The sequence below is a fragment of the Zeus faber genome, assembly GCF_960531495.2.
Source record: "Zeus faber genome assembly, chromosome: 9".
NCBI lineage: Eukaryota > Metazoa > Chordata > Actinopteri > Zeiformes > Zeidae > Zeus > Zeus faber.
The window spans coordinates 32,064,534-32,090,946 of record NC_137197.1 but is presented as its reverse complement, the minus strand read 5'-3'; the positions used below and the strand labels follow the sequence as shown (position 1 = coordinate 32,090,946).

Genomic DNA, 26,413 nt, shown 5'->3' with positions numbered 1-26,413 from the left:
GTGACATTCTGATTAAATAGTATATACTGAGGTTGATTGATTGGTATTTTATTTTATATTTTTTAATGTATTTATTTATTTATTTTGGGGCAGCGACTTTGGGTTGTTTTCGCTGAAAAAATAAGTAATATTTTATTTCATGTAAAGTATTTTGGGGATAAATGATAACATAATTCAAATTTCTTATGTCTTCCATAAATTGAAAAAACAAAAAAAATCACTCAGCAGAATCAGGCATGTGTTGGCACATCCAAATAATCCAACATTAGCTCATACTACCCACTGATTATTCAACCCTGAAAATCCACCGATTATTCAACCCTCAAAAATATGAGTTTTGCACATCCCTTGTGGCATTGAACAATCATAATACGCCATTGGCAACACCACTCTGGCATTTTATGTTATTTAAGTCTCAAAGGCCTAAACAGTCTTAATTGAAAGAGGAAATTTCTCCTAACTGTTTTACCTTTGCTGTGTTGGAGTAAATTAATAAATTAGCACTCTGCACATTGTCACTGGACATCTTACAGTGACAAGTATTTGAAGTAATTTTACAAATGCACGCAAGTAGAAGGAGCAACAGCTTCGTTGTAGCAGTAAAGATCATGTTGGCTTTAAAATGTGACAATTTACAAGTGGGAGCATATCTCTGCTTGTTGAGCGGTGAAATTGGCTATCATATATGTGTTTACTATTTGCACTACTGAGATTTGTTTTCAAAAGAGGGTGGCCCCAGATTGACTTAAAATATGCAGACTAAATATAGTTAGAAAGATGAAAAAAACAAAGCAAAAAAACTGTTCACCAGAGAGTCCACTAATGGAAAGAATTGCAAATTGGCACTGAAGCCAGCCAGTCAGTCATTGCATTTGGTGCATTTGTACAGGCAAATAGGTGACATTGTGACACAGGAATTGTGTATTTTATTTTTATGGCCACATTGTTTGCAGGCTTGTGAATTAAGAAGAATTGAATAATTTAGTTGAATTAATTTCATATTTTTCAGTTCAACTTCTCAATACAATATGCCCTGCGATTGATAATAATCACATGAATGTTACATTTTTTTGTATATCTGCACAGATGTTTCATTACTATTCTTGGAGTTTTTTGTTTTTTTTTAACAAAGACAAAGCACTGTTAATTTTAAATCGTTTTCTCCTGCTGTTGTTGCTTGATCTTCTCACAGCAGCCCTTTTATGTCTGTATTTCAGACTGTCCCAGTATATTCCATTTTTAAGCATCCCCATTTGGCGTAGTGTGACTTAACAAAGTTGCATCGAGTATACTGAATACTGCATTTCATTCAAAGGGCTATTCCAGTAATATTTAGAATTCTCGCTGTGACGAGACAATTTCTTTTTTTCTACCAGCTTTTTGTGCATAGGTCTACACAGGGGAAAAAGGTAATTGGCCAATTTACTATTTTATTTATACCTACTATTTATAAACATACAGACTTACTTCACAGAATTTGCTGTATTGTAATACAAGCTATTCAAATTTTCGCATTGATATCAAATCTCTTGTGCTTTCTATTCTTCCATGTTTCTTTGGCTGCATCCCATTGGCCAAAATATTCTTAGTTCCCTCTGATTGGACATGCTATGCAGGAGTTGGGAACAGTGTAAGGCCAAAGCAGAAGATTTTTGATGCAAATTTGAATGGTCTGAAGTACAATACACTAATTTTTGCTGAAGTAAATGCCCTAATGGTTCTCATAAGGGTATATTGCCTGAGCTCAGCAACTTTCTTTCTTTCAAAGTCATGTGTTTTGTCTCATCTTTTCTCACAGATTTAACAAAGTCAGCCAATATCTACTAAAGCATGTGCTGTACACACCTATGTACACAAAGTTTGTTAAAGACGAGGGAAAATATCTGGTCATGGTAAGAAGACAAAATGACAGCCCCACGGTCGTTTAACTTCACAGAGGCCTTGACAGTTGGACTGAAAATTCCGGTTGAGCACATTTTGATGACATGCCAGACATCAGCAAATTGCATTGTTGGAACTTCTAAATGGACGAGAGCCGTTTTCTGTCAGCTCTATAGAAAACAGATCTGTATTTTGCTGCTTTAATTTGTAGTCTATTTGATGCATTTCAGATGGCAAAGGGTATACAACATTAAGTAATCAAGCTGTCACACTGCACAACTTTTGGTCTTAAAGGTCGTTTTTGTTGTGTCGAAGAACGAGTATGGCTAATATGGATATAATCACCTCTGTGTTTAGGCAGCTGTCCGCTCATTGTGCTTTGATTGCTCCTGACCCAGTGACAACCACCGTACTCTCATTAAATAAATGTTCTTCACATTGTTCTCCATGAATAGAGTCCCCTTGCTCAACTTATCTCTCCCACCCCCACCCCCCTTTCTCTCTTGTTTGTCTCTCGCTCTCCTCTCATTCAGCTCTACCAGCAGGGACGGCTCTGTCAGCTGGGAGGGGAGTTCTGTGAGCTGGAGGTCTTTGCCAAAGTGCTGCGGGCCTCAGACAAAAGGTAAGAAGACAATAGGCTTTGACAAGTCCTGAGAGTTCTCCTGACAGACATTGAAAAAGAAAAAGTATTCTGTAGTAAAGCAGGAGTTTTTTTTATTTGTCTTTATTGTCCTACATTTTCGACTATTTTCGGCATCTATAAAAAAAAACAACCCAAAAAAACGTGTAATTACTTTTCATAAGAAATGACAACAAATACATTTAATTAAAAAAAATATTTTAAAATATTTTATTTGTAATTACTACTTTATTGTAGTTTTTATGTTAGTAATGTACAATTGTAAAATTCAGTTTAATAGATAACTTGTCTAATTGATAACTTGTCTTAGCTGCATCACAATCTTGTAATGCAGGTAACGTTTATGTAACTTTATTTTATATTTATTTGCAATTTGAAATAGTATAGAATAATTACTCAAGATCACAAACACTTTCTGGCTTTTCATTATAGTTTAAGTATAGTTCTAGGACAATGTTTGTAAATGACGTTTATTACCAAGAAAAGTATTTTATTTTTTATTTGAAACTATATGTTGTCATTGTTATAAGAAACCTTGCCTTGATGTACATCAAATCGATGCAAATATACAAATTACAAATATACATGTAAATCGATAGTTTGCTAACTTCTAAAGACTACAAAGTGACCAATTCCACACCGCCCAATGTACACGGTCCAACTGAACATTCTCAAATCAGAATCTGTACATTAACAGTAAACAATATGATGACATCATGAAGCGACTTTTTCAATTTTGAACGACACGTGCAAACATGTCAGTTAACCAGACTGGCTGAATATTTTGTGTCAAATTTGTTCGTTTTTTTTACTAATATGTCCTCCGTAGCTCCGTTAATTTAAACCACGCGATCCTTGTTATATATTGGTTAAAATTATACCTTAATCGTGTCTCTAGCTGACGCCAAAGTGTATGTCTGCCAGTAGTTTTAGCTGGGTTGGACATATTTCGGACTGGCATACTGGCACGTCGGTCTTAAAATCTCTTGATTTTTGGCCTTTTTCACTTATATCTGCTCCGTATGTGGATCGATTTGGATGAAACTTCAACCACTGGGTCTTTGTGACACCGTGGTTCAAACAAGACATGAGGCGTGTTCGTGTGTTATGCCGAAGTTGTTTTCCAGATAGTTTTAGGCTTCAAAATATTTTCCTCTTAAACTAACATTAAGGGACTGCCGTTATTATATAATAATTATGCCTAATAATAATAGTTATAATAAATAACTGTCCCCCATCCTGATGAAAAGGCAGAGACACATTATGCGGACGTCTCCAGTGATGTAATGACGTGGCTCTCGGACCCATTTTTCCAGTGGGAAAGCAATCCGGTTCTTAGAAGGTTTGCAACTTGAACCAAGTGCGTGTACCAGCACTAGGCTTGCGTTGGTGGGAAAGGGGTAAATAAGAACTTTGGTCTACTTTTTTGGTGCCGTTCCATGCCACTGGGGGGCAAGGGGGGTGTACAGAGCAAAACAACAATGGGGGTGGTGAATGAAGTACATACAGACATGGACAAATTTTTTGGTACGCTTTGACGAAAAAATAACTCACAATTTTCTCTGAAATAACTTGAAACTCACAAAAGTAATTGGCATCCATCATTGTTTATTACATATTTAATTTAAATCAGACTTTGCTTTTGATTTTTGATTCAACAGAATATTTGACATAATGTATGTGTATGTATGTGACAAATAATCTCTTGAACTTTAACTTGAACTACAACAAAATGAAAGTGGCATGGACAAAAATGATGGGACCCATAACCCTATATTTTGTTGCACAACCTTTACAGGCAATCACTGCAAACAAGCAATTTCTGTCGCTCTCAATTAGACTTGTGCACCTGTCAACACTTAGTTTGGCCCACTCTTCCTGAGCAAACTGCTCCAGTTGTCTCAGGTTTGAAGGGTGCCTTATCCAGCCTGCATGTTTCAGCTCTTTCCACAGTTGTTCGATAGGATTTAGATCAGGGCTCATAGAAGGCCACTTCAGAATAGTCCAATGTTTTGTGCTTATCCATTCTTGGGTGCTTTTAGCTGTGTGTTTTGGGTCATTATCCTGTTGGGGGACCCATGACCACCCATGAGACAGAGCTTTTTGATACTGGGCAGTACGTTTCGCTCCAGAGTGCCTTGATAGTCTTGAGGTTTCATTGTGCCCTGCACAGATTCAAGGCACCCTGCACCAGACACAGCAAAGCAGCCCCAAAACATAAACGAGCCTCCTCCATGTTTCACAGTAGGTATGGTGTTCTTTTCTTTGAAAGCGTCATTTTTTCGTCTGTGAACATAGAGCTGATGTGACTTGCCAAGCATTGTGGCTTGTCAATATGCATTTTAGCAAATTCCAGTCTGGCTTTTTTATGTTTTTCTTGCAAAAGTGCAGTCCTCCTGGGTCTTCTTCCATGGAGCCCACTGTCACTCAAAAAGCGACGGATGGTGTGATCAGTCAATGATGTACCTTTACCTTGGAGTTCAGCTTGTATCTCTTTGGAAGTTGTCCTTGGCTCTTTTTCTACTATTCACACTATCCTTCTGTTCAATCTGGGGTCGATTTTCCTCTTGCGGCTGCGTCCAGGGAGGTTGGCTACAGTCCCATGGACCTTAAACTTCTTAATAATATTTGCAACTGTAGTCACAGGAACATCAAGCTGCTTGGAGATAGTTTTATAGCCTTTACCTTTATCATGCTTGTCTATCATTTTCTTTCTGATCTCCTCAGACAACTCTCTCCTTTGTTTCCTCTTGTCCATGTTCAGTGTGGTGCACACGATGATACCAAACAGCAGAGTGACTACTTTTCTCCATTTAAATAGGCTGAATGACTGATTATAAGATTGAAGACATGTGATACCAATTAAAGAAAACAGTTTGAATGAAATATCACTGTAATCCAATTATTTATAATATTTTCTAAGGGGTACCAACAAATCTGTCCAGGCCATTTTAAAATAATTGATCTGTTTAGCAATAAATAATCTATTTTCACAGTTTCTTTGCTTAACTATATATATATATATATATATATATATATATATATATATATATATATATATATATATATATATATATATATATATATATATATATATATATAGTTAGGGATATTTGGCTTTCGCGTGAATTTCGCGTGAAATTTATGGAAAATGTAAAAAGTTCACGCTACAGTTATATTATATATCATGAAAGTAGGGCATTTAAGTGGAAGCATGCAATGGTGATTTCCTCATCTCAAACAATTTATTGAAACAAAAGCCAACAACAGTGGAGGCTATACCACCACAAAAAATGTCAATGTCTCAATAACTTGTCATGTGCCCTTGAGCATCAATTACAGCTTGACAACGACGTCTCATGCTGTTCACAAGTCAACTTATTGTCTCCTGAGGCATGGCACCCCACTCTTCTGAAGGGCGGCCCTTAGGTCATTGAGGTTCTTGGGTACAGAGTTACGAGCCTCTACACGGTGACTCAGCTGATCCCATAGGTTTTCTATGGGATTCAGGTCTGGAGAAAGTGCAGGCATCGTTGGCGGGCATCATTTCTGCTCAACGTGAATCGACTTTCATCAGAGAACAGCACTGAGGCCACTGGTCCCTCGTCCAGCGTAAATACGCCCTGGCCCATGCAAGACGATGAGGCCTGTGCCTGGTGGTGTGCTCAGGGTTAAGGTCTAGCACGCAGACCACGCTGATGTAAACGGTTCCGAATGGTCTGACATGACACTTGGGTGCCTCTCACCTCCCTTAAATTTGCCTGGAGTTGAGTGGCATTCATCATCCGGTTCCGCACTGGGGCACTGTTCAAAATGAAGCAGTCATCAGTGTGGGATGTGGCCAAAGGACGTCCACTTCTATGCCTTTCTGTGACTCTTCCAGTGTCTCTGTATCTCTGTTGCAACCTGCTGTTGACACTCTGTGACACTCTAAGCTCAGTGGCCACTTCCCTCTGAGAACATCCTGTTTGAAGCCTCACAATGGCGAGGTACAGTTGATAAATTGTTAGGTGTCGTCTTGGTCTCATGATGTCAAAATGTGAACAGCATGATGAAGAGGACTGTTTAAATACCAATTCTAATTGAACCAGGAAATGTATTGGTCGATTCATGAATCAAACACCTGTTGTGAATTTTGCCGTTCAGCTCCTTGTTAGAGAACAGCAAGTTGTGCAAAAAGTACTGCAACATTGAACAGTTGGACATGTGCATTCAAAAGTTTAGAGAAGGTTAAATTAAGTTCACCTGTAAAGGTTATAGTGCATTTTAGGTTCATCCTGAAATTTTACCCGAAAGCCGAATGTCCCTCACTTTTTGTGGTGTGTGTGTGTGTGTGTGTGTGTGTGTGTGTGTGTGTGTGTGTGTGTGTGTGTGTGTGTGTGTGTGTGTGTGTGTGTGTGTGTGTGTGTGTGTGTGTGTGTGTGTGTGTGTGTGTGTGTGTGTGTGTGTGTACACCGTGTTCCAAATTATTATGCAAATTGGATTTGAATGTCAAACATTCCATTTTTTGTTTTTCAATTAAACTCATGGATAGTATTGTGTCTCAGGGCTCTTTGGTTCACTGAAATCAATCTCAGACACCTGTGATAATTAGTTTGCCAGGTGATTTTTTGATTAAAGGAAAACTACCTAAGAAAGATGTTCCACATTATTAAGCAGGCCACAAGTTTCAAGCAATATGGCAAAGAAAAAGGATCTCTCTGCTGCCGAAAAGCATCAAATAGTGCAATGTCTTGGACAAGGTATGAAAACATTAGGTATTTCACAAATACGTAAGCGTGATCATCGTACTGTGAAGTGGCTGATGCAGAGCACAGACGGGTTCGTGCAGATAAAGGCATAATGAGGAAGGTTTCTGCCAGACAAATTCATCGGATTAAGAGAGCAGCTGCTAAAATGCCATTACAAAGCAGCAAACAGGTATTTGAAGCTGCTGGTGCCTCTGGAGTCCCTCAAGGTGTAGGATCCTCCAGAGGCTTGCAGTTGTGCATAAACCTACTATGGGTCACCCCTAACCAATGCTCACAAGCAGAAACGGTTGCAGTAGGCCCAGAAATACATGAAGACTCATTTTCAAACAGTCTTGTTTACTGATGAGTGCCGTGCAGATGGATGGAGTAGTGGATTGTTGGTGGATGGCCACCATGTCCCAACAAGGCTGTGACGTCAGCAAAGAGGTGGCGGAGTCATGTTGTGGGCCCCTTTAGGATACCTGAAGGTGTGAAAATGACCAAGCCAATGACAAAGTATATATCGTTTCTGACTGACCACTTTTTTCCATGCTACAAAAAGAAGAACTGTGCCTTCCGTAGCAAAATCATCTTCGTACATGACAATGCACCATCTCATGCTGCAAAGAATACCTCTGTGTCATTGGCTGCTATGGGCATAAAAGGAGAGAAACTCGTGGTGTGGCCCCCATCCTCCCCTGACCTCAACCCTATTGAGAACCTTTAGAGCATCCTCAAGCAAAAGATCTATGAGGGTGGGAGGCACTTGGCATCAAAACAGCAGCTTTGGGAGGCTGTTCTGACATCCTGCAAAGAAATTCAAGCAGAAACTCCCCAAAAACTCACAAGTTCAATGGATGCAAGAATTGTGAAGGTGATATCAAAGAAGGGGTCCTATGTTAACGTGTAACTTGACCAGTTAAGATGTTTTTGATTTAAATAGCTTTTGATTTCAATAAATATGACCTCCTAATGCTGCAAATTCAACAAATGACCATTTTCAGTTCTTTACAACCTATAAAATGTTTTGAAACTCTGTTGTGCTTAATAATTTGGAACAGTGCATTTTGAGTTTGAGCCTTTCTGTGTGGAGTTTGCATGTTCTCTCTGTGCTCACATGTGTCCTCACACATGCACACATCATCGTCTGACCAGCGATGGAAACTCATCACCAGGTCCACGAATGCTGCCCACTGCCCCCGGAGGAAGGACAAGGACGGGTTAAATGCAGAGGCCTCATTTCACCGGCCACCTTCCAAAGCTTTCTTCATTCATTCTTCAAACATGGCCCAGGATTTGATTGGAATGAAAAGAAGAGCAAGCATCTTTTCAGAGACACCTATTGAGTCCACGGTCAAAATTCAAAACATGGTTGAGAAATATGACAAAGTCCATATCAATCTGGGGATAACTATTAATTTAGTCAGAGTGGGAGAGACCTGTGTGTCTATAGTGTCTAAAAATCCAAATGTAATTACTGGAGCTCAAGAAAAAAAAGGTGCATGGGCATGCCATCCCAGACACGTTGATAAGCACGTAAAACACGTAACATGGTCAAGGGATAATGGCTCTCGCTGCAAAAGCAGCGAGAGCCATTGATGAATCAACATCATTACAACTGAGGGTTTGACAATCTTGGCTATGTACAGGGACACATCAATGTGTAGTACAACACGAATATTGATGAGTTAAGCTATGATCGCAAGATCATTGAGTTTAAAGCCTCCTCGTGTACACTGCTTTGTTGAACAATATTAGACAGCGGACCTTATACCTGTATCTTTGCATCTATGGCTGAAAATGATGAAAGCTAGATAGTGGGATGGTAATAGAGATAGTGGTTAAGAGTGTTAGTCTGTTAATCTTTCTTAGGTAGGAGCGGCACATTATTGACTTTCTTTATACATGTTGGTGTTGGAATACAATGAGCAGGTCGATAGCTTTATTTGAATACAATGAATGGATGACTAGAGCTGGGTGTGAGGTAAACTCTTTGAAACCAGCTGTTCCTACTTTTGTCCAAAACGATTTCTCTAAAAATGTAGGCCAGTGAAAATCCACAAATATTTAGATAATACAGAGGATTAAATTGAAGCCTTGGAATCTTAAATCAATGTTTTTCCAGATCGCCGCCAAAATGTTCACAATGCCACCATGTGTATGGAGCCATCACAGAATCATAAGCCTGGTTTGTCAAGATGATTTTCAGCTCAGTTTAGTTACCTGGTTTCCATTTAGCCTTATTGTGTTCTCCTCCTTACCCTTCAGACACCTCCTGCACCACTGCTTCCAGGCCCTGATGGACCACGGTGTGAAGGTGGCCTCAGTTTTGGCCAACTCCTTCAGCCGCCGCTGCTCCTACATTGCTGAGTCTGATGCCCACGTCAAGGAAAAAGCTATTCAGTTTGGCTTTGTGCTAGGTGAGATACCCAAGGGGTAGATGAACCTCTATAAATCATCTTTTAGTTTTTAACACTTATTTAAGACAAGTTGCTGTTTTTTTCTGTTGGTACAATTTAGTAGTTTACTCCGTTGATAACTGTGTGAAATGCTATTTTTTCTCTTGAGGTGGTTTCTTGTCTGATGCGGGCTGGTATGGGGATGCAGAGAAAGTATTTCTGTCGTGCCTGCAGCTGTGCACCCTCCACAACGAGGTCCTACACTGGTATCGTGCTGTGGAGTGTTGTGTCAGGTCAGTCGCAAATACATTTTAAGTAATTTGTGCAGTTATGTGTCTGCATGCAACCTTGACCATAACTGAAGCAAGCAAATGCGGCTCTATGGGCTTTTCCACCACAGGACATTTCAGGAACCAGGATTTCCTGGTACTTAGGCCTTCTTACGCAGGAGGAACTTGGTTCCACTTGGATAGTTCCTGGTCCCAAAAAAGTCCCTGCAAGTGAGGTGGTACGTTTTAGTAACTGACCCATTCTAGTTGAGTTTGTAGCACTGAACAAGGCTGATCCATGAGATGCAAGCCACATGAGAATCGTCAGGCAAAGCAATCTGTACATGTACCAGCTGTTTGCAGTTGTATTGGCCTCCCCTCGCTGGATTTGGAAAGCCAGAACCTGAAATTCAGTGACTAATGCAACAAGCACATATTGAAATGCCGTATGAAACCTAAATGTCGCCAGGATCTGTTTGGTGACACACAGTTCCTAGGTGCAATGGGGAAAGCAACCAAGAACTCTTTACGGACTTAAATGGACTCTATTTGGAAGGCCATGAACTTCTATCTGTGGTGTGGGTGTGAGTTTGGTGTGGTTTAAGCAGCCACACCTAGGTAATTGGGCCCAGGATCAGAGGTGGCTGTTAGCCTGTGGCTTGTCAGCGCAATCAACAAGCAACAGATAAATCACCCATCCCCACACACACACACCGGAGAGTCCTGTCATGACATGTGTCCATCTGCTCCCGGCTTGTTACATCTTGCCACTCTCTACAATAAATGGGTGTGTTTTCAACATCTCTGCCAGTGTCTCTGTGTCGGAGGGCCCTGAAAACGCCACTCGGGTGGTGGAACTGCTTATCTTTTTCTCTGCATTTCTTCACCCTCCCTCTCATCTCCCAACAGGCTACTCCATGTACGCAATGGCAATTGCAAGTATCACCTCGGGGAGGAAACCTTCAAGCTGGCCCAGTCCTACATGGACAAACTAGCTAAACAGGGCCACCAGGCCAACAAGGCCGCGCTGTACGGCGAGCTTTGTGCCTTGCTCTTCGCCAAAAGCCACTATGATGAGGTACGTCCCACCACTAGTTGCTCAGGTTTTGTTCTGATTGTGACGGTTTCTCTAAAGTGGTTGAATTTTTCCTGATAAATATTTGACTAGAAACAAATTTTCTAAATAGTAGCGATACACAGATGCTGGTTAGTAAGTATTTATCACTAATCTAATGTAATGGCAAGTATCCTAAAGGGGTTACTTGTGCTTGAAAAATTGCTCAAAAATATTCCTCAAATCCTTCCAAAATATGTGAATGTCTTCATGGAAGGAATGGAACAACCAATGTGAATTGAATCAATGAATGGAACGTCCAATATTTCACTTTGTTTTCTCCTCCATAGGCATATAGATGGTGTATAGAAGCAATGAAGGAGATTACACCAGGGCTGCCTGTCAAAGTGGTTGTTGACGTCCTCCGACAAGCCTCCAAGGTAACATTTGTTTGCCATGTTGGTTTCTGCGAAACGCATTCACAAGGCAACATTATATTGAATATATATGAATATTTTATCATTGTTGTACTGCAGGCATGTGTGGTGAAGCGGGAGTTCCGGAAAGCAGAACAGCTGATCAAGCATGCTGTGTTTCTCGCAAGGTACCGCGTCGCGTGTGTCCTTAAAATAACTTTTCTACTACTTTGTGGCGGGAACTCTGTCCGACCTCTGATTGCATTTGTTCTGTTCCCGCAGAGAACACTTTGGACACAAGCATCCTAAATACTCTGACACACTTCTAGATTATGGATTTTACTTACTAAACGTAGACAACATATGCCAATCGGTTGCCATTTACCAGGTGAGTCTGATGGTAACACAACAGGCTTAATCAGGCATTTCCGAGTTCAATAATTTCTTCTGACATGTCTTCTCTCCTGCTGTTCAGACGGCACTGGACATTCGACAGTCCGTTTTCGGGGGAAAGAACATCCATGTGGCCACAGCGCACGAAGACCTGGCCTATTCTTCTTATGTGCACCAGTACAGCTCCGGGAAGTTTGACAATGCTCTGTAAGTATCGTTGACCTTGGGGATGTCCTCAGCTCCTCTGTCGATTAAATCTAATTAGAGACAAGCACCCTCATGGACAAGGCCTGTGTGTGGCAATTTGCCTCCGAACTTTTTGGCCTTACAGAATGAAATGAAGGCAAATACACAATGTTGTAATTTATATTTCACACTGGGAACAGACAAACCGATTTAGATTTGGAAACCCACGGGCCATGTTTTTATCATGCTTGGACACATACCACACACTACATGGCAGTGAACAAAGGCAGTAGCCTATTTAAGGTTTCAGCCATGATTCATTACACATTAATCAATGATAAAGCCAACTTGTGGAGATCTATTGAGAAATATTATTTATTTTACTTTGTACATTTCCAAAAAATAATGCAGAAGTAGTTATTGAAAAAATGTCCACCGATGCACGATACGGCTTTAAATACGGCACTTTGTTCCTACGCACTTCAGAGACTTCAGTGAGAGAATGATGCCATTGTTATTCTTCATCCCTCACTATGCATATGCATAAGTAGCTATGCAGTGAGTTTAACACTCTCCCATAGAGTACCCAAGACAAGATCTGACTTCAGGTGGTAGTGGTGTGAAACTGGACAGCACAAAAGTATGCAGATTAATGATCAATCTCTAGGGAAATTACTTTTAATAAGTTGTTGAAACTCTTACATTGTGTGCAACAAGTAAACTTAGATTCTGCTTCCTCAAGGGCCTATAAATAACAAGGCAGATGGAAGGAGACGCCACACTGCTGCCTTCCCCAAATGTAGTGTTAGTCCGTCAGGTTGATTTAGATGTCATAGGGTCAGTGTCACAAAGCCGGGAGGGAGGGAGGGAGGGAGTGAGGGAGTGAGGGAGTGAGTGAGTGCACTACTCACAAAAAGTTAGGGATTTTCGGGTGAAATTTCAGGATGAAGGTAAAATGCACGATAACCTTTACAGGTGAACTTAATTTGAACTTTTCTAAACTTTTGAATGCACATGTCCAACTGTTCAATGTTTCAGTACTTTTTGCACAATTTGCTGTTCTCTAACAAGGAGTTGAACGGCAAAATTCACAACAGGTGTTTGATCCATGAATCGACCAATACATTTCCTGGTTCAATTAGAATTGGTATTTAAACAGTCCTCTTCATCATGCTGTTCACATTTTGACATCATGCGACCAAGACCACACCTAACAACTGATCAACAGTACCTCGCCATTGTGAGGCTTCAAACAGGATGTTCTCAGAGGGAAGTGGCCACTGAGCTTAGAGTGTCACAGAGTGTCATCAGCATGTTGCAACAGAGATACAGAGAGACTGGAAAAGTCACAGAAAGGCATAGAAGTGGACGTCCTTTGGCCACATCCCACACTGATGACCACTTCATTGTGAACAGTGCCCCGCGGAACCGGATGATGAATGCCACTCAACTCCAGGCACATTTAAGGGAGGTGAGGGGCACCCAAGTGTCACGTCAGACCATTCCTACCTGACGACACCACCAGGCACAGGCATCATCGTCTTGCACGGGCCAGGGAGCATTTACACTGGACGAGGGACCAGTGGGCCTCAGTGCTGTTCTTTGATGAAAATTGATTCACATTGAGCAGAAATGATGGTCGCCAACAGTGTCGGACACGTCAAGGAGAGCGCTATGCATCAGCCACTGTTGTCATCAGATGAGCCTTTGGTGGTGGTGGTGTTACAGTGTGGGCAGGTGTGTCTAGTCAATACAGAACTGCCCTACACTTTGTGAATGGTACAGTGACAAGCCCATACTACCTGAATAACATCATTAACCCAGTCATTGTGCCCCTGCATGAACAACACAGGCCTCAATTCATCTTCATGGACGACAATGCTCCAGCTCATCGAGGTCGCATGCCTCAAACGGAGTGGCCTGCACTTTCTCCAGACCTGAATCCCACAGAATACCTATGGGATCAGCTGAGTCGTCGTGTAGAGGCTCGTAACTCTGTACCCCAGAACCTCAATGACCTGAGCGCCGCCCTTCAAGAAGAGTGGGGTGCCATGCCTCAGCAGACATTAAGTCGACTTATGAACAACATGAGACATCGTTGTCAAGCTTTAATTGATGCTCAAGGGCACATGTCAAGTTATTGAGACATTGACATTTTTTGTTGTGGTATACCCACCACTGTTGTTGGCTTTTGTTTCAATAAATTGTTTGAGATGGGGAAATCACCATTGCATGCTTCTACTTAAATGCCCTACTTTCATGATATAATATCACTGTAGCGTGAACTTTTTACATTTTCCATAAATTTCACCTGAAAGCCAAATATCCCCAACTTTTTGTGTGTGTGTGTGTGTGTGTGTGTGTGTGTGTGTGTGTGTGTGTGTGTGTGTGTGTGTGTGTGTGTGTGTGTGTGTGTGTGTGTGTGTGTGTGTGTGTGTGTGTGTGTGTGTGTGTGTGTGTGTGTGTGTATATATTATATATATATATATATATACACACACACACACACACACACAGTGGGGCAAAAAAGTATTTAGTCAGCCACCAATTGTGCAAGTTCTCCCACTTAAAAAGGTGAAAGAGGCCTGTAATTTTCATCATAGGTACACTTTGACTATGAGAGACAGAATGGGGGGAAAGAATCCAGGAAATCACATTGTAGGATTTTTAATGAATTAATTGGTAAATTCCTTGGTAAAATAAGTATTTTGTCACCTACAAACAAGCAAGATTTCTGGCTTTCACAGACCTGTAACTTTTTGTTTAAGAGGCTCCTCTGTCCTCCACTCGTTACCTGTATTAATGGCACCTGTTTGAACTCGTTATCAGTATAAAAGACACCTGTCCACAACCTCAAACAGTCACACTCCAAACTCCACTATGGCCAAGACCAAAGAGCTGTCAAAGGACACCAGAAACTAAATTTTAGACCTGCACCAGGCTGGGGAGACTGAATCTGCAATAGGTAAGCAGCTTGTTGTGAAGAAATCAACTGTGGGAGCAATTATTAGAAAATGGAAGACATACAAGACCACTGATAATCTCCCTTGATCTGGGGCTCCATGCAAGATCTCACCCCGTGGGGTCAAAATGATCACAAGAACGCTGAGCAAACATCCCAGAACCACACGGGGGGACCTAGTGAATGACCTACAGTGAGCTGGGACCAAAGTAACAAAGGCTACCATCAGTAACACACTACGCCGCCAGGGACTCAAATCCTGCAGTGCCAGACGTGTCCCCCTGCTTAAGCCAGTACATGTCCAGGCCCGTCTGAAGTTTGCTAGAGAGCATTTGGATGATCCAGAAGAGGATTGGGAGAATGTCATATGGTCAGATGAAACCAAAATAGAACTTTTTGGTAAAAACTCAACTTGTCGTGTTTGGAGGAGAAAGAAAGCTGAGTTGCATCCAAAGAACACCATACCTACAGAGAAGCATGAGGGTGGAAACATCATGCTTTGGGGCTGTTTTTCTTCAAAGGGACCAGGACAACTGATCCGTGTAAAGGAAAGAATGAATGGGGCCATGTATCGTCAGATTTTGAGTGAAAACCTCCTTCCATCAGCAAGGGCATTGAACATGAAACGTGGCTGGGTCTTTCAGCATGACAATGATCCCAAACACACCGCCCGGGCAACGAAGGACTGGCTTCGTAAGAAGCATTTCAAGGTCCTGGAATGGCCTAGCCTTTCTCCAGATCTCAACCCCATAGAAAATCTTTGGAGGTAGTTGAAAGTCCATGTTGCCCAGCGACAGCCCCAAAACATCACTGCTCTACAGGAGATCTGCATGGAGGAATGGGCCAAAATACCAGCAACATCGTGTGAAAACCTTGTGAAGACTTACAGAAAACGTTTGACCTCTGTCATTGCAAACAAAGGGTATATAACAAAGTATTGAGATGAACGTTTGTTATTGACCAAATACTTATTTTCCACCATAATTTGCAAATAATTTCTTTAAAAATGTGATTTTCTGGATTTTTTTTCTCATTTTGTCTCTCATAGTTGAGGTATACCTATGATGAAAATAACAAGTGGGTGAACTTGCACAATTGGTGGCTGACTAAATACTTTTTTGCCACACTGTATATGTGCGTGTGTGTATGTATGTGTATATCTATCCATCTATCTATCTATCTATCTATCTGTCTGTGTGTCTGTGTGTGTGTGTGTGTGTGTGTGTGTGTGTGTGTGTGTGTGTGTGTGTGTGTGTGTGTGCACTACTCACAAAAAGTTTGGGATATTTGGCTTTCGGCTGACATTTATGGATGTCATGTCACAGGACATGTGCATTCAAAAGTTTAGAGAAGGTCAAATTAAGTCCACCTGTAAAGGTTATAGTGCATTTTATCTTCATCCTGAAATTTCACCCGACAGCCAGCTAGCCATGTGATGTGGCCAATTTACAATTAGTTTGTTCTCCACGTTGAATCTGAGTCACAGGGGAGATTTGTAACACACCACATGTATTGTTTCAAGGAAGTTTCTTAGAGGGAAGCCTCTTTACCTTATTGTAATTGTTAATGGAAAAAAAAGAAAGAATTTGAGCTCAATCTGCACACTGTATCGGTCCCAGCAGATTTCATGCAGAACGTGCCATAGACATCATAACTCACATTCTCCCAGAGGATCATCTGTTGCTCGCCTCTTCAAAGAGAGTCAAAGGTAAGCACAACTCGCACAAACTTTATATTAATAGGATGGGTCCTCTGCTTCTGGTTTAGCACCATGGCATTTGTTTTAGGGACACAGGGTATTGGTAGAGTCAATGATTCGTTGATGTTTATGATTTGGGCTGTAAAGTTATATTATCAAATTCTGCTTGTCTGCCTCATGTAACATTTCTTACATAGTTTTGTTTGTGTTGCATGTCAGGATGTTAAAATGTGTAGACAGTAAAAAGTAAAATCTACAATGAAATCGTTTATTTTTATTTTATTTTTATTTTTTTAAGGTTCTACAAACTTTGCTCTTTATAGCCCATTCAAAACGTTAAAAATAAAATAAGAACGGTACTGTTTTCCAAATGGGAGAGGGAGTGTGCACGTGGCGGTGTGCGCTGCTTTCTAAGAATTCCAACGTGGGTGATCATAGATCTTTTTTTGTGGCCGTGATGTCACTGCCTCCTGTCCTGTCCCGTAATGCAAGCACATGGTACATATGACCCGCATTGCGACCACTATGTCAACATTTCACCATCGGCCATCATGTGTGGGTAACACCACACAGTTGTCTCGCATTTTTATAGCTAAATATCTAATTCCTTTCTTATTCATATTTAATTCATATTTATTTTTGCCTATATTCGCAAATGGGGAGACAGGGTTTCAAGTTCATTGGTGAGCTGTTATAATTTGCATAAGTTCACCTGATTGGAGGGGGGTGTCCAGGATAGTGGATAATTCAGATATTAACTTTAATTCATATTTATTTATTTATATATATATATGATCTTTAAAAACTTGAACAATAAAAAAAAAAGTAATAAAATCAGTACCATAGTTATTTTTGTGTAGAACAGGTATAAATGGTATTTTTCACACATAAATAATAATAGTAAAATATATTATTGAAATAAAACCTCACAGTCGGACCAGTATGTCTATGCCTTAGTTTTGTGAACCTGACGTGACAGTGGGTGCACTCTTTTTTTAGCCAGGACAGCTCCCTACAAGGGAGGAGCGTAGGCTATCTCTTACATAGAAGGCGGAACATTTGCCGGTGGCAGGAGACGACAACTTAAACAAACACAACATCGCGATTGTGGCGCTGCCCCTTGCGGCCGCCTGCGCGAGCACTGCGTGTCGATTACGCACATTTGAGAATTTTCCGTATTTTTCGAGCTTATAGAGCTTATTGTGCGTAATCACCGGGTGTCATGACATTTCACTGCATATATGTACGACCGTATGTGTGTGTATGTGACAAATAATCTCTTGAACTTGAACTTGAACTTAAAACTGTCAAAAAAAAACTTGACAAAAAAAAATGAAGGGCTCATCACCCAGCGAGACTTGGTTCCCTTCATTCATACAGAAGAAGAGAAGTTTGTAATACAGAGGGACACTGCAATCCCAGGGATTATTTTATGACTGGACACCTTGATTGATTGCAGTCTTCTAAAACATTTCTATGTAGTCTTATCTCTTGTTTCTATTGAAAAGGCTGCATAGCGGCACGCAGTTGAAAAAAATAAAAATAAAAAATAGACCCCTTGTGCAAAAATAGAGAAATGTCCGTGTGGACCCCGCACGACTGACGTGGCCGGTGGAGCCGCAACAGTGGATTCAATGGGAAGCAGGATTTATGGCAAGCTGCGCGGAGCCCGTACTCTACACCAACGGTCTACTAGACTTCTCCCGTGATACCGCGGTTCACGTGTGCATATTGAACCATAGGGGGTGTACTGGACGGTTCGATGACATACTGTGTACGTTTGCATCCTTAGAAGGCTGACTGTCATTCGTTTTTCAGTCGCCAGTATTGGGGTGTGTGTGTGTGTGTGTGTGTGTGTGTGTGTGTGTCTGTGTGTGTCTGTGTGTGTGGGCGCACGCGCGTGCGTGTGCAAGAGAAATATTTCACATGTTGAGGTATGGGATCGAAAGTCTGCAGAGGCTCTTTCTATATCACTTCCTGTCCCGCTGCTCCCGATTCAGCCCTGATCCTGGAGGAAATTGCCATCGACTGCCACAACAAGGAGACAGAGGAGCGCTTACTGCAGGAGGCACACGACCTGCACCTTTCCTCACTGCAGCTGGCCAAAAAGGCCTTTGGAGAGTTCAACGTTCAGACAGCCAAGCACTATGGCAATCTGGGGCGCCTCTACCAGTCCATGAGGAAATTCAAGGTTTGTACAGTTGTGTGCATGTGTGTGTGTATATGTGTGCTTTGCAGCTGAAGTAGGAAGATGGGTGAGTTTGTAATGCCTCATAATGGCAGTTGGCAACTACTGAGGTTTTGGAGTACTGGACTACCTTGAAAATAGCCCATTTTGTTGTGCTCCAAAACTCCTGAAAAAACGTCGTAAGATTATGCTAGGGAAATATAATTTAGTTGATGAGTAGAATGAGATTAATAATATATTATATACAGCTGGGGACATAAGTATTTAACACGTTTTTCTCAGTAAATATATTTCTGATGGGGCTTATTGACATGAAATTTTCACCATATGTCGTAACAACCCAAGTAATCCACACATACAAAAAAATCAATATGTCCATAAATTACGTTATGTGTAATAAAGTGGAATGAAACAGGGAAAAAGTATTGAGCACACTTGCTAAAATAGAGAAGCCTTTGTTGGTTATGACAGCTTCAAGACGCCTCCTGTATAAAGAAACTAGTCGCATGCATTGCTCAGGTGTAATTTTTCCCCATTCTTCTACACAAACTGTCTTCAAATCTTTAAGGTTCCGGGGGCCTCTTCTCTGAACTCTGATCTTCAGTTCTTTCCATAGATTTTCAATTGGAGTTATGTCAGGTGATTGACTGGGCGATTCTAGCAGCTTTATTTTCTTTCTCTGAAACCAATGGAGAATTTCCTTGGCCGTGTGTTTGGGATCATTGTCTTGCTGAAATGTCAACCCTCATTTCATCTTCAGCATCCTGGAAGATGGCAGCAGATTCTTATCAAGAATGTCTCGGTACATTTCTCCATTCATCCTTCCTTCAATTACACTGCGTTCCAACTTATTATGCAAATGATATTTTTCTCTGATTTTCCTAAATAGTCGATGCAAATGACAGTCAGTATCATTTTCAAGTCATCAACCATTAGGGTATAATTCGAATGTTATTGAACAAACATCCCAATGATAACAGTATTTTTTTTTTAAATAAAAACAAAATGCACTGTTCAAAATTATTATGCACAACAGAGTTTCAAAACATTTTATAGGTTGTAAAGAACTGAAAATGGTAATTTCGTTGAATTTGCAGCATTAGGAGGTCATATTTACTGAAACCAAAAGCTATTTAAATCAAAAACATCTTAACTGGTCAAGTTACATGTGAACACAAGACCCCTTCTTTGATATGACCTTCACAATTCTTGCATCCATTGAACTTGTGAGTTTTTGGAGAGTTTCTGCTTGAATTTCTTTGCAAGATGTCAGAATAGTCTCCCAGAGCTGCTGTTTTGATACAATCTGCCTCCCACCCTCATAGATCTTTTGCTTGAGGATGCTCCAAAGGTTCTCAGTAGGGTTGAGGTCAGGGGAGGATGGGGGCCACACCATGAGTTTCTCTCCTTTTAGGCCCATAGCAGCCAATGACACGGAGGTATTCTTTGCAGCATGATATGGTGCATTGTCATGTACGAAGATGATTTTGCTACGGAAGGCACGATTCTTCTTTTTGTAGCATGGAAGAAAGTGGTCAGTCAGAAACTATATACTTTGCTGAGGTCATCTTCACACCTTCAGGGACCCTAAAGGGGCCTACCAGCTCTCCCCCCATGATTCCGGCCCAAAACATGACTCCGCCACCTCCTTGATGACGTCGCAGCCTTGTTGGGACATGGTGGCATCCACCAACCATCCACTACTCCATCCATCTGGACCATCCAGGGTTGCACGGCACTCATCAGTAAACAAGACTGTTTGAAAATGAGTCTTCATGTATTTCTGGGCCCACTGCAACCGTTTCTGCTTGTGAGCATTGGTTAGGGGTGGCCCAATAGTAGGTTTATGCACAACTGCAAGCCTCTGGAGGATCCTACACCTTGAGGTTCGCGGGACTCCAGAGGCACCAGCAGCTTCAAATACCTGTAGTGGGGATGGTAGCTCAGGCGGTAGAGCTGGTGGTCTAGTGATCTAAAGGTTGCTGGTTCGATCCCAGGCTCCTCCTGCTAGCATGCTGTAGTGTCCTTGAGCAAGACACTTAACCCCTAATTGCTCCTGATGGCTGCGTCCGTCGGTGATTGAACAATTGTAAGTCGCTTTGGATAAAAGTGTCTGCTAAATGAAATGTAATGTAATGTAATACCTGCTTTGTAATGGCATTTTAGCAGCTGCTCTCTTAATCCGATGAGTTTGTCCCGCAGAAACCTTCCTCATTATGCCTTTATCTGCAAGAACCCGTCTGTGCTCTGTATCAGCCACAAATCTCTTCACAGTACGATGATCACGCTTAAGTTTTTGTGAAATATCTAATGTTTTCATACCTTGTCCAAGGTATTGCACTAGTTGACGCTTTTCGGCAGCAGAGATCCTTTTTCTTTGCCATATTGCTTGAAACCTGTGGCCTGCTTAATAATGTGGAACGTCCATCTTAAGTAGTTTTCCTTTTAATTGAGCTCACCTGGCAAACTAATTATCACAGGTGTCTGAGATTGATTTCAGTGATCCAAAGAGCCCTGAGACACAATACCATCCATGAGTTTAATTGGAAAAACAAAAAAAAATGTTAAATGTTTATGACACTTAAATCCAATTTGCATAATAATTTGGAACGCGGTGTATATGAAGTCTGCCAGTACCATATGCTGAAAAACAGCCCCACACCATGATGTTTCCACCTCCAAACTTCAGTGTTGGTATGGTGTTTTAATATCCAAAGAGTTCAATTTTGGTCTCATCTGACCAGACTATTTTATCCTCGTATTTCATTGGCTTGTCCAAATGTTGTGCAGCAAACTTTAAACGAGCCTCAACATGTTCAGCATGCTTTTTCTTCAGCAATGATCGTGCATAGAGGCCATGGCAGTTGAGTGCATTACTTATTGTTTTCTTTGAAACAACTGTACCTGCTAATTCCAGGTCTTTCTGAAGCTCTCTGCGAGTGGTCCTTGGTTCTTGGACAACACTTCTAATTATTCTTTTGAATAATAATCTTAATAATAATTTGAGAAATCTTGTGAGGAGCACCTGGTCGTGGCCAGTTGATGGTGAAATGACATTCTTTCCACGTCTGGATAATGGCCCCAATGGTGCTCACTGGAACATTCAGAAGTTTAGAGATACGTCTGTAACCAATGCCATCAGTATGTTTTGCAACAATAAGGTTGCGAAGGTCTTGAGAGAGCTCTTTGGTTTTACCCATCATGAGATGCTTCTTGTGTGATACCATGGTAATGAGAAACCTTTTTATAGGCCATCAATTAGGACTAAACTAGCTGATATTGATTTGCACTGATAGGGGGCAGGATTGCTACCTAAATACTGACAGATTTCAGCTGGTTTCTTGGCTTCCCATGCCTTTTTGCACTTCCTATTCTTCATGTGTTCAATATTTATTCCGTGTTTCATTCCATAGACATAACGTAATTTATGGACATATGTATATGTTTTGATTTCTTTGTATGTGTGGATTACTTGGGTTATTACCGGCATCTGGTGAAAATTTCATGTCAATAGCCCCATCAAAAATATATTTACTGAGAAAAATGTTGACGTGTTCAATACTTATTTCCCCCGCTGTATATCTATTTCGATCAGCCACAACATTAAAACCACTGACAGGTGAAGTGAATAACATTGATCTTGTTACAGTGGCACCTGTCAAGGGGTGGGATATATTGGGCTGCAAGTGAACAGTAAGTTCTTGTAACATGATGTGTTGGAAATGGACAAGCGTAAGGATCTGAGCGACTATGACAAAGGCCTAATTGTGATGGCTAGACGACTGGGTCAGAGCATCTCCAAAACAGCAGGTCTTGTGGGGTGTTCCCAGTATGCAGTGGTTAGTACCTACCAAAAGTGGTCCAAGGAAGGACAACCTGAAACGGGGCCATGGGCACCCATGGGCTCATTGATGCACGTGGGTAGCACAGTAGTTCACTTGGAATTTTTTCCACGTATCGGAGTTTTGGTCTGAGACGCAACATCTCTACAGGTGGGGAGCGAAGTCTAGCCCGTCTGGTCTGATCCCACAGAGGAGCTACCGTAGCACAAATTTCTGAAAGAGTTGATGCTGGCAATGATAGAAAGGTGTCAGAACACACAGGGCATCACAGCTTGCTGCATAGGGGGCTGCATAGCCGCAGACTGGTCAGAGTGACTCCTGTCCACCACCGAATATACCTACAATGGGCATGTGAGTGTCAGAACTGGACCATGGGGCATTGGAAGAAGGTGGCCTGCTCTGATGAATCACATTTTCTTCTACATCGTGGATGGCCGAGGTTAGGGTCCAATCTGATTGATCATCTCTGGGATGTGCTGGAACAACAAGCCCGATCCATGGGGGCCCCACCTCACCACTTAGAGGACTTAAAGGATCTGCTGCTAACGTATTGGTGCCAGATACCACAGGACACTGTCAGAGGTCTTGTGGAGTCCATGCCTTGACGGGTCAGAGCTGTTTTGAGAGCACAAGGGGGAGTACACAATATTATTGGTTATTACATATTTATTACTGTGCAGTCCTGTGAAGAAGTTAATTATCTGTGCGAATAAATGGCTCTCTCAAGAACCGTGGTCCGAAAGGATCTTTGTGAAACCAAAAATTGTTATGAATTGAGTGTAGTCAGTTTGTCAGTGTGAACAACAGCGAGACACTTTAACAATGTGGAACCATTTCATGACCAACCCAAAAGAAAGACAAGTTGTATGTCTTTTAGTAATGCTCACCACTAAATTTAAAAGCTTCTGTTTAACTGAGGAGAGTGTGCAGTTAGGCTACTGTCAAATCCAGATGCATGTGCTGAAAATCGCTGCCACAGCTGCATGTGTGGCAGCATCACTAATCGTGATGCTTTGGTCTTTCCAGAGCAGAATACATAGAGCAGGTGCTACTTCAAATTGAACCTGATTTGTCTTGATTGTGATTTAAATTTCATTGAAAAGCATTAAACAACACTGGATTCAATGTATGCAATGGTACAAAAAACAATAGGTAAATTAGTGGGGAAAGGAAACACTGGTAGGCTATTTGGTATTTTGTGTTGGGTATTTGGACCAGTTTTTCCTGAAATTCACCCATTTCCACAAATCGGATATGCATTTGTGCAAGATGGGTTCTGTGGCTGAGGTGTTTCTGATGGATTTTCTATGATTCCATCTCTGAACGCGTTTGTTTTCCCCTCCAGGAGGCTGAGGAGATGCACATCAAGGCCATCCAGATCAAGGAGCAGCTCTTAGGCCAGGAGGACTATGAGGTGGCTCTGTCTGTGGGGCACCTGGCCTCCCTCTATAACTATGACATGAACCAGTACGAGGATGCACAAAGGCTCTACCTGCGCTCCATCGCTATTGGTAGGGCACAGCCACACTTGTCTTTGGCAGCTAGTGTGACATAATGTTCGGAAGCAGCACTGGGAAAACAAAATAATCGTGATTGACAAGTGAAGTGATGTTTCCTGCCCTATTATCTATCTAATGAGCTCAAACCAAGCTAGCACCCGCACTAGCGAGGATCAATAAATCAGTTAATAAACACATCTATCTATCTCTTGTTCATTAGAGCTATCACAGTTAAACCATAAATTTAATACAATTAAAATAATGGATTATGCGTTTGATCAATTCGATCTCCCTAAGCACCTGTCCTCTCTTTTGCACCTTAAAACTGATGGTTTAAAAACTATCTAGACGAGTGGTTTAAAACGGGTGGTCATTTCCTGTCTAGACAAGCCAGTAAGTTACTTTATGTTAAATATTTGTTGCATTTAACAATCTACTGCTATACTATTTAACGTAGAGTGTGGTAGTACAGCATTCCTGGTACTTCTTAATACATTTTGTGTGTTTTTAAATTTATTTCAACATGTTATTAAAGGTCAGTCTTTCAGGTTGGCATACCCAGTGAATTAATGTGTGGTGAAATTATGTAGCAATTCTATTTAAGAATTCTAAACAAAGGAAATTACTTGGAATTACAGCTGGATTCATTTTTGTTAGGCATTTAGCCACGGCCACCTAAAAATCTGCCTTTGAACTCGATAGTGATGTCAGGGCAGACTGGACAGAGCTAGCGCTACAGTGAATGGCAAGTAGAGGAGATGCAGAGAGACGCTCTTTTTTTTCTTTTTAAATGTTATTTATATTTATTTGCTAGTTTTGCACTTGTATGAAATGAAAAACGTAAACATAACTAAGAGACGGAGAGGTTCCGCTGCGAACCTCATTTAGAATGTTACGCGCGTCTCCGTTCTCCTTTACTTTACCACGGTGTCCGTTGGTATGAGATTGTTTTGTAAAAACCTGGATTTATTCTTTCTTCTCAATAAAAAATCCTGAACACAGTACTTTACCATCCTAAATAGCTGTGAAACTGACCGACCTACCATAGACTACCACCCCATGCCACAGTGCATGGGGTGGTAGTCTATGGTAGGTAGGTAGTGAAATGTCACCAGCCAAAATCGCAAAAAATAAAAAAAAGACGCTTTTCTTTTAACCACAAACATAAAACACCTAGATTTTTCCTGTATTTTTGCCCTTTCTGTTTATAATTATTTGTTGTTTTTTTTCCAAATCATCTTCTCCTTAAGACCAAAATTGTAAATTCATAAAACAGAAAAACATGATGGTTGCTCTTTAAAGGTTATGATACAGTCTTGTGTGTTTGGCTGTGTCATTTTACAGGGAAGAAGCTTTTCGGGGAGGGTTATAGCGGCCTGGAATACGACTACCGGGGCCTCATCAAACTGTACAACTCGGTGGGAAACTACGAGAAGGTGTTTGAGTACCACAACATCTTGTCCAACTGGAACAGGCTGAGGGACCGACAGTTTGCCGTCGCCGATGCACTGGAGGATGTCAACACCACCCCCCAGCAGACCCAGGAGGTGGTGCAGGCCTTCCTGCTGGCCCAAAGCCTGGGTCCCACCAGGCCATGCCTGGGGTAACCTGGGAAGAGACCCAATGGAACCTAATCTAGGCCCCAAAGAGGACGCTTACATGCTCAGACAGTTTATTAGTGATACACAGGGGGGATTAAGTGTCACCGACGCGTAATTTGGCTGCATATATCCTATAGTCAACACAGCTGCCATTCACAAACATCTTTAGTTAAAAAATGAACGTCTCAAGAACATGTTTTGAAAAATATGACAACACACTCACTCCTTCACACCCACACAAAGCTCCCAGGTTGGATGGGTTCAATCTCTCCTCTTCACAGATCAGACTTTTCCCTTTTTCTAAAGTAAAAGGAAAAGGGGGGGGGGGGGGGTGAGTTAGGTGATTGGGACTGAGGAGGGTGGGGCACGTCCTGCATGGCGGTGGTTCTCAACATGGGGTCCATGGACTCCCAGGGGTCTTCACGAGGTGCCATGGGGTCTTCCAGCAAGACGATTGACACTTAAACCTTACCATTATTTCGTGAACAATATGTTAGCATTATTGGAGAATTTACAGTAATCATAGTTTGACTGTTATCTTCCTAACTATATTATAGACGGGTATGGAATTTTGGACGAAATCATACTTAACGAATAAAAATCTTCTTAGAGTGGGTTCCCAAGAGGTAAAATCTTATTGGATGGGTGTCCGTG

General features: G+C 41.4%; 1 protein-coding gene across 2 annotated transcripts in view; it reads left to right on the top strand.

Moving 5' to 3' along the window:
* Positions 1–26,039, top strand: part of appbp2 (amyloid beta precursor protein (cytoplasmic tail) binding protein 2) — a 34,527-nt gene extending 8,488 nt beyond the window's left edge. The window contains exons 2-13 of one of the 2 annotated variants that reach the window (XM_080006292.1): positions 2,415–2,503; positions 9,520–9,671; positions 9,820–9,943; positions 10,829–10,997; positions 11,324–11,413; positions 11,510–11,577; positions 11,672–11,777; positions 11,865–11,989; positions 16,553–16,638; positions 18,630–18,820; positions 24,005–24,170; positions 25,503–26,039. In XM_080006292.1, the coding sequence (XP_079862418.1) occupies positions 2,415–2,503; positions 9,520–9,671; positions 9,820–9,943; positions 10,829–10,997; positions 11,324–11,413; positions 11,510–11,577; positions 11,672–11,777; positions 11,865–11,989; positions 16,553–16,638; positions 18,630–18,820; positions 24,005–24,170; positions 25,503–25,765 (1,629 nt within the window). In that variant the 3' untranslated portion in view covers positions 25,766–26,039. Of the gene's footprint in view, positions 1–2,414; positions 2,504–4,698; positions 4,766–9,519; positions 9,672–9,819; positions 9,944–10,828; positions 10,998–11,323; positions 11,414–11,509; positions 11,578–11,671; positions 11,778–11,864; positions 11,990–16,552; positions 16,639–18,629; positions 18,821–24,004; positions 24,171–25,502 lie in introns of those variants that run through there. The other variant, XM_080006293.1, reaches the window with a different exon arrangement.
* Positions 26,040–26,413: the final 374 nt, after the last annotated feature.